Genomic DNA, 8,013 nt, shown 5'->3' on the forward strand with positions numbered 1-8,013 from the left:
AGCCCCTTTTGAGAGAGCTGTGTTGAAACAAATAAAGAGCTGGAGGTACGTGCTTCGTGCTGCGTAAGGCTTCGGTTTTGGATGTTTTGTGTAACTTCAACAGCGCACAGAGCACAGAGCGGCGAGGCAATGTGCAGCAAGCGCAGAAAGCTTTTTGCCTTCTCTGGGGAGCAGATTTATAGCAGGGAAGGGCAAGAGGAGAGAGCTGCGGGCTGTGATGAGCTCACCACAGGCACAGCAGCCTCCGCTGTTCGGCAGCAGAGGAGGAGCTGTGGTTCCCAACCCACAGCGGTTGGGCTGCGTTTCCAGAGCGAGCAGCTCTCATTTCTTCCACCGGACACTCCCAAGTGTTGCTGGTAAGGAGGCTTTGTCGGGGCGATCCTGGGTTTGGAATCCGCTCTTGGCATTTTTCTCCTGGACAGTGTACCACGCTCAAGGGAGAGACGAAATGTCTGCTGCTGAGGGCTGCCTTGGGCAGCAGGGAGGCCAGCGGAGGGAGCAGTCCCGGAACTGCTGGGAGGGACAGGGGGTGCCAGCTCCAAAGGAGAAGGTAGCCGCCTTTTCAAAGAAGGAGTACCCAGGCCTGGGAGCTTTACTTTCTCTCCGTTTAGAAGAACGCACGCCATGGGAGTATCCCGGAGCAGCACAAGCATGGCTAGACACTGCTCCGGGTGACAGTGCAGGTCAGGAGGAAGATCTGAGGACAAAAAACCAAAGTGACTTTTGCTTAATTCTTCCAAAACCATGTCATGTCCATGCAGAGGAGATCAGGGCTTACTGTCACATTTTTAAAGGAATTTCTGCAGTCATCTTGTCTGACCCTGTATTTAACAGTGTCCAAAAATTCTGGCTGATGTGAAAGGCACTTTCAGCTCTGAGGGGAAAGACTTTCAGGTAATGATGTTCCCCTGCTTTTTAGCAGTGCTCTCGGCAGCGACCATGCATCAGGAGCTAGCTAGAGCTCAATTTCTCTCCCTTTGGTAGATGAAGGGCCGGACCTGGGTGCCACTGCTGGGCTTTGAGTGACCTGGGTTCTGTGATGCTAACTGCAACCATTTATATACAATTTGTGCTGGATAAACGCTACCATCTTGCCTTTATCCACGGAGCATTTCCTGTTCGCTGTCTCAATCTAATGCAGCTTATTGGCAATTCAGCTGTAGAAGGCAGCCTAGTGTGTCAGATGGAAACATATATAAATCAGCTGTGCTACCTTTCATGTTACATCTTCTAGTACAACTGTGGATTTGACTTTAACCACTGTTGAGGATGGCTCGCTAACAAAATTGTGGAACAAACAGACCATCCAACCAGAGATCTCCAGAAGAGGCTACTCCTCTGACATGTGGGTCTCTAGAGAATGTAACTTTCGAAAGAAACCTAGAACAATAATTCATAAATTTGTTTGAAGAGCCCTGTCTCCTGGTCCTTCACTCCATTTCTCAGGCCTATTAGTGTGCATGCCGTGCTGAGAGTAGCATTTCAAAGCTGTTGCTCATCTGTCTGCTATTACTATGGTGTCCCAGCGCTCCCTCCCCCCGTTCATCCATGGAGGTGACCCATCTACCACGTCTCAGGGCAGACAGTGCCTTCGTCCTGGCTAGCGGGGATTCTCAATGTCCTCCCTCTGTGGTTGGAAGGAGGACAGGGGAATTTAGTGCCCACTCAAGTATCTGCATTGAAGTGTATCTGCCAAAGTCTGGGAATGGCCAAGCAGTGTGAAAGCTGCAGACTCATTCCTCCGTTCTGGCACGTGTGCAGCCTTCATCCTTGTGGGTCTCAGAAACTCTCCTGTTGTAGTGGGACTGGGGGAGGAAAGAGGGGAACTCTTCAGTGACTTACCTTGCTGGATGGAGATTTCATTATCCCATTTAAAGAATAATTTCATCAAAAAAAAAAAAGAGAGAGAAAAAACCCCTCTCTACTGTACTTGAAAGTGGCAGTCTGTGGTCGGTAGTGGGACCATAGGACACTCCTAGAACCAAAATCCAGTTCCCTGTAGCTTTTACCAATATGTTTGGACTAAGGTTTGATCTTGATGATCATCAGTGCAAACTGTGCATGTTTATGGATGCATGAAACAGACAAAACAGGGTGTGAAATCCCTGTCTGTAATACGCTCCATAGGAACTACTGCGCAACGTAGGCATACTTCAAATGGCTGTAAAGGAAGAGGTACACGAGTAGCAACATGGACTGAGGTCTGGTTAACTTCTCACCTATTTATTCACCTGCAGGGTTAGTTATACAGGCTCTGCTGAGCTCCGAGCTGTCACAGTTGCACAGTTCTCAACATCAGATCTAATAGTTTAAAAATAACTTGGGTGCATGCATGTGAACCATAGGCACAGCAGTAATGGCAGGGGCAGGACGGCACTCAGATTTAAACACCATCTTTATTGCAGATCTCTGTGCTATAAGCTGTTTGTAACTAGCCGGCAAGGATGTGAGGGCCCCCTCTTGTTCTTTTTCCACATGCCAAAGGAGCAAAGGAGGTTATTTTTCAGGTGGTAGTCCTGCAATTGCAGGCAGCCATCTGATTATCAAGCTGGGTCCTTCCAGTGGCTTGCCCTGTCAGTAAGGAAAGCTGTGCAGGACCAACACTAACTCAGCTTTTTATAACTGTGTTGTTCCAGTGATCTCTCTGGAAATCTCCAGGGAATTTAAGCAAATCTGTGGGTGCGGCACAGGGAGTGCTAAAATTTGGCTCCCAGTCTTTGCTGTGCTGCTTCTGTAAGCCCAGCAAAAGTTAATCTTACTCAGATGGGAGTAACATCTTGCAAGAACAGAGAGGGGTTGAAGAACATCACAAACAAGGGCTGAGAGGGAACGTGATTGTTGCCGCCAGATACTCAAGGCCATTTAGATAACGGGCAATGTTAGCACAGGAACAGGCAGGGTTTTGCCATGGGAGAAACAGACTGAAAACTAGAAGATGGGTTTCAGACTGGAGAGTGAGGATCTGAATGAGGTGCAACATGAGCAAACGAGCTGGCAAGCTTTGATGGCATTTGAGAAGTTTCTGAGTGCCTCTATACAATTGGATACCTCTGCTGACAGAGGACCGACCTCAAAGGTTTGGAAGTGCCTCCATACTGAAGCTAATGTCATCCCTGATGTCAGCCATCAGAAGTTCCCATTCCCCCAGCAGCCAGCCCAGGTAGATGAGACACAGCTGGGTTCACACAACCTCACACTTCAGCTCATGCTTTGTGTGTTATTCTGTTTTGGTCTCTGTAATGCCCTACGCCTATCAGTACATCAACAGAAAATGCAAGAAATTCCTCAGCAAGGAGAGTCATCACCCCATGCCTTCCTAATAAACAACTTTTCCTAACTCAGTGCTCTCTTTTGCAGGGATTTAAATTCAAAAAGTGTTCCACTTGAGGCTTTGCAAGGGTTTGGCAAACACAAAAGCCAAGAGGTGCTGGCTGTTTTCAAATAGCTCTTGGAATTAGCTTTGATCAAAACCAAATTCCCTTCTCTTCTGTACAATATCTGGCCTTTATCTGCGAGTTCCCAGTCTCCGGAGCTTGCATTTATGAAGGAGCCAAGTGAGAGGAAAGTCAGGGCAAACATGTCCCTCTGTAAAGTCCTGCAGTGCCCTTGGGAAAGAATCAAGAGCTGATGGCTATAGGAAGCAGTTGCCATGTTGACTGGCCGTGGCTTTCAGCTGCAGGGAGTTTCCAAAGCAAATGAAATGTTATCCATCAAAGTGGGCTCGAGTCCCCCTCCTTCCCCCATCTTCAGTTGTCGAAAATACTACAAAGCAAGATGGAAAGAAACATGTAATCCTTCATCATCACAGCGAGGATTTACTTGTTTATTTAGATTCCCTGTCTGTTCCAAATGTTCTGCCAGAGAAAGCCCATCCAGGCTCCAGGAGTGCTTGAAACACACACAAAAAATATAGAAGTATATAGGAGATAAATTCAACAGAAGATACTGCCTTTCTTCACATCACACCACTGCAGCAATCAGCTGAAAGTCCCACTTGCCCTATTAAATATCTAAGCATGTTTTTTTGTAGCAAAAAAGAGAGGAGGCACATCACTCTGGAAAGAAATAAGTTTCTGTGGTGGCTCCTCTAGATCAGCATCTTTATGGTGGGGCTGTCCTTGATCCCCAGGCGCATCCTCTTTTTCTGCTTGGAAAATGTTGTCCGGAAAGAAAAAGTGGAACTTGGTGCTTTTGTAGCCAGTGAAAAGAGAGAGTTGTCGCCAGAGGGTGATTCCTCCCACTGCCCTAAGAAATGAAGATCTTACTCTGGAATGGTCTGTCTCCCTGGAGACATTACAAGGGGAGCCCAGACTTGATCTCTCACCTTTAGCTGCCTAAGAGAAGGCAGCTGAATCTCATCCTAAGTAACTTAGTGCACCAGGAGCACAAACTCAGCTGATGACCCAAGAAATAAATCAGTTCTGTTAAAGTTATGGGATTTTGAATGCTCCTAGGGGTTGCTGGGATCTTATCCTTTTGAGTTTCATCTGAAAGAAGCACACATAATAAGATGCCTCAGACGACTCAAGTCTTGAAAAGGCAGAAACAACCTGTTCAGTGTTTTGCATGGGTGCTATCCACATTTCACATGTTTACATAAAGAACAAAGGACTCATGTCAAAATCTGGAGTTTCTGATCTGATTGAATCAAATCTAGTTTTCCGGTCGTGACACCCCCCTGGGTTGGACTCCAGTTTCATACTGGAAATGGGACATTCTTCCTCCATGAATTCAATGCAACCTCAGTGGACTGGATAGGCCTCTCAAAACAGCTCATAAAAGTCCTTGTGAATAATTAATATCATGAAGATCTACATTTTGAGTCTTATCTGAATACAGAAGTGAAAGAGAAGCTTTTAGCAGAAGTGTAAGCTGATGGTAGGAACACCTGAATTAATCCTTTCTTTAATAAATTTCTTTGTAAAGCTCACCTGTTCCTATTTCTTTTCTGCTGTCTCCTCAGCTCATGTGCTCCTCTGTCCAGAAAGCCCTGTTCGAGGAAGAGGACAGAGTGAAGAAGCTGCAGCAGAAGGTGGCAACGCTGGAGAAGCGCAATAAACAGCTACGAGATCGGGTAAAGAAAGTCAAGAGGTCTCTCCGGCAAGCCAGAAAAAACACCAGGCACATGGAGCAGATGAACCGAAAGCTCAGTGAGAAACTTTCCTCTGCAGGCAGCCAAATCCCATATATTAACTCTTTAAAGCAAGAGAACTCCCATGCTTCCTACCTTAAAGTATAATGCAAGGGAAGTGTTCAGGCCAATGATACTGGCGAATTTTGCCTGCATTAGAACAGGATCTGGCCCTCACACCTTGTCTACACTGTGCTTCAAACCCTGCACAGAAAACAAATCTGAACTTGCTTTAGGCACAGTGCTAGAGGAAAGGAGATGGCGAACCAGATTTGGTTAGGTGTTGGAGACACAGCCCAAAGTTATGTCCATGCTGCCCTGTGTGGATGTAGGGCCGGTTCACAGTGCTTCCCAGGCCAGTTCCGGCATTGGCTGTGGTGCGGTGGTGCGGTGGTGCGGTGGGTGGGATGAAAGTGCCAGCTCAGCCTGTCCCATCCCATCAGCCACTGCAGGCACTTGACATAGGAGATCTTCTAGGAAGGGTCTGGTGTCAACGTGCCCGCTCAAAGTGAGCTGTGCAAGCAAAGCAGAGGGGATATATGGAGATGGATGCCGTTGGAAGGGCAGACATAAATGTTCTTCACTCCATCATCACCCCCAAACTCTTGTCCCCTATTAAGCTTAATGAAAGTCTATATCCAGTGCCTGAGCAGAGGCTATGTCTGGATAGTTTGGACACGTGGTCAGCTTGGACTTGGGCTCCTCTTCAAAATGAAGTGTGGATATGCCCAAATTGTCTTAAGACTGTTTCTAAATATCACCTTTTTTGTTTTACCAGGAAGTACTCCAAGGGTCACAGTAACTCCCTCAGATGCTTTCAGTGTTGCCCAGCCAACAGAGTTTGAAACCACATCATTTTGGGACTGTGTCTAGTATCTAATCCAGCTCCCGCAGTCAGGAGGGGACTTAGCATTGACTTAGAATGGGTGATGGATCAAGCCTTGGCAGACCATTTCAGATCCGGTTTTCAAGCGGGTTTAATTTACATTGTAGACAAGGTTTTATGTTTTATAATCACTGTTTGAGATATAATAGAGGTTGCTGGGAAACCTCGCTTAGTTATGCTTAGATACTGTAGAGTTCACATCAATATTAACAGGGCATTAAAAAATTAAGGTAGTTTATATATGTATATATTTTAAAATCCTATAGAAAATATTTTTATTACACATTTGATATAGTCTAATTTCTTAAAATATGAAGTAAATCCCATTTCTTGGTTATCTCATTAAAAAAAGTCCACCATGTTCTTTTTTAGACGTTTACAACATGACTTCTGAACTGTGGCTAAAGCAGTATAGGTCAAGGCATCAGTATCTGTGTCTGATACAGTTTCCAGCTGTGTTAATCATATCTCGGGTCTTGGTAGTCAAACCACCTTCCTTCATTCCAGTGCACCGTAATGATAGGGGAGAAAGGCAGAAGAAGAGTTTTTGTGTTTTTCTTCCCTTTTCAAAATAGTTTTTCTTACTCCAAGCATGAGAACCAAGGGCAGATATGCTTCAGGCCTTTTGAAAGGGGCAGCTGGACTTTGCCCAGCCCAGAGCAACAGTGACAACCTGCCAGGGCTAAACCTGATCTGCACAAGATGGACCAATCCAGACGATCTTTAAGATAGAGTTGCGGTCCTCAGAAACAGCAGCGGGCAAACCACCACTGATCCTAACTCCATGCTTTACTGGATCACTGCATGCTAGTGTATGTGGGCTCCATGCTGTGTCTTGGCACTTAAAAACAGAGAATTATCCAGGCTACAGCCCTGCTGGACCATGCTTTAACTAACCTTGCGTTAGGAAAAGCCCATATCAGTTTTCAACCAAGATCGTCAATTCTAGCTGAACTCAAAAGTTAAGGATTGCGTTGGCTTTTAGGATGCTGCTGAGTTTTAATTGCCTTCCAGTTTTGCTCCCTTTGGAAAAAGATTTTTTTTCCCCCTTCCTGAAATAATATTGGCATTTCTTAGGATTCTAACTCCTCCACAAGCCTCCCCGGTTTCAAAGGTTCTGCCTACCGATTCAGCACAATTTGAGTCATTTTGTGCTGTAGTCAGCAATGTGATTTCCTGAGAACTACTACAGACCTAAGGCTTCCTTAGGTGCCATCAATAGCCTTTTACCCAAAAGCTTAAATCCATAGGAAAGTAACTAATTTTTTTGGTTTGTTTCTGGTTTCTAAACTGCTGTTTAAATAAAATGAACTGTTTTTCCTGGTATAGGTATTAAAATTTTGTGTTTTAATTTTTGTTAATAAAAATATTCCCTCTATTATTCAGTTATGTTTCATAAATGTTTTTATAAAGCTGAGAAAATACAGTTAATATAGCTATACCTTTGCTTTTTTCACAAATTTTCCAAGCACCATGTTGAAAAGCTTTCTCTTTTGGCTGATATTTTTGTTTCTTGATGAAAAGATTGGAATTTTCAACCTATTTTTCCTCTAGCTTAAAAGAAAGTAAACCATTTTGCTCTCCTCGTCAGTTTTGTGAGAATTTTGTTACTTTATAAGAAAGGAAAATCAAAGCCCCAAATGCAGTCTCCTCCAGGTACAAAACCAAAAGTTTTTTCCTTGGGAATTGTTTCTTTCACTCCTACTTGGTTTTGGATCAATTCCAGAGATAAGGACTAGCAGTCAAATCAAATCACAAGGTAATCCTGTCAATGAGTAACACAGGCCTCTGGGACACCAACCCCAAATAAAAATGCTGTTAAAGTGATCCCATTGATTGCCTGACCCCAATGGTGACAGTATCCAGAGGGTGAGCAGAGAGGCTGCCAGGGCAGGAGACACAAGTGAAATGGGAGATTTCAGCTCCTTCCATGTAGGTCGGTACATGTTCTTATGGCCTGACACAGACCCTAAGTTTTTAGATCCTCTCCGTAACT

The 8,013-nt window shown here is 44.9% G+C and overlaps 1 protein-coding gene across 1 annotated transcript in view; it reads left to right on the forward strand.

Annotated features, from left to right (window-relative positions):
• Positions 1-7,607, forward strand: part of CCDC3 (coiled-coil domain containing 3) — a 41,123-nt gene extending 33,516 nt beyond the window's left edge. Inside the window, exon 3 of the mRNA XM_067317154.1 lies at positions 4,964-7,607. Within this exon, the coding sequence (XP_067173255.1) occupies positions 4,964-5,239 (276 nt within the window). The 3' untranslated portion in view covers positions 5,240-7,607. The remainder of the gene's footprint in view (positions 1-4,963) is intronic.
• Positions 7,608-8,013: the final 406 nt, after the last annotated feature.

Source organism: Apteryx mantelli, chromosome 1, assembly GCF_036417845.1.
Source record: "Apteryx mantelli isolate bAptMan1 chromosome 1, bAptMan1.hap1, whole genome shotgun sequence".
In the NCBI taxonomy this organism is placed as follows: domain Eukaryota; kingdom Metazoa; phylum Chordata; class Aves; order Apterygiformes; family Apterygidae; genus Apteryx; species Apteryx mantelli.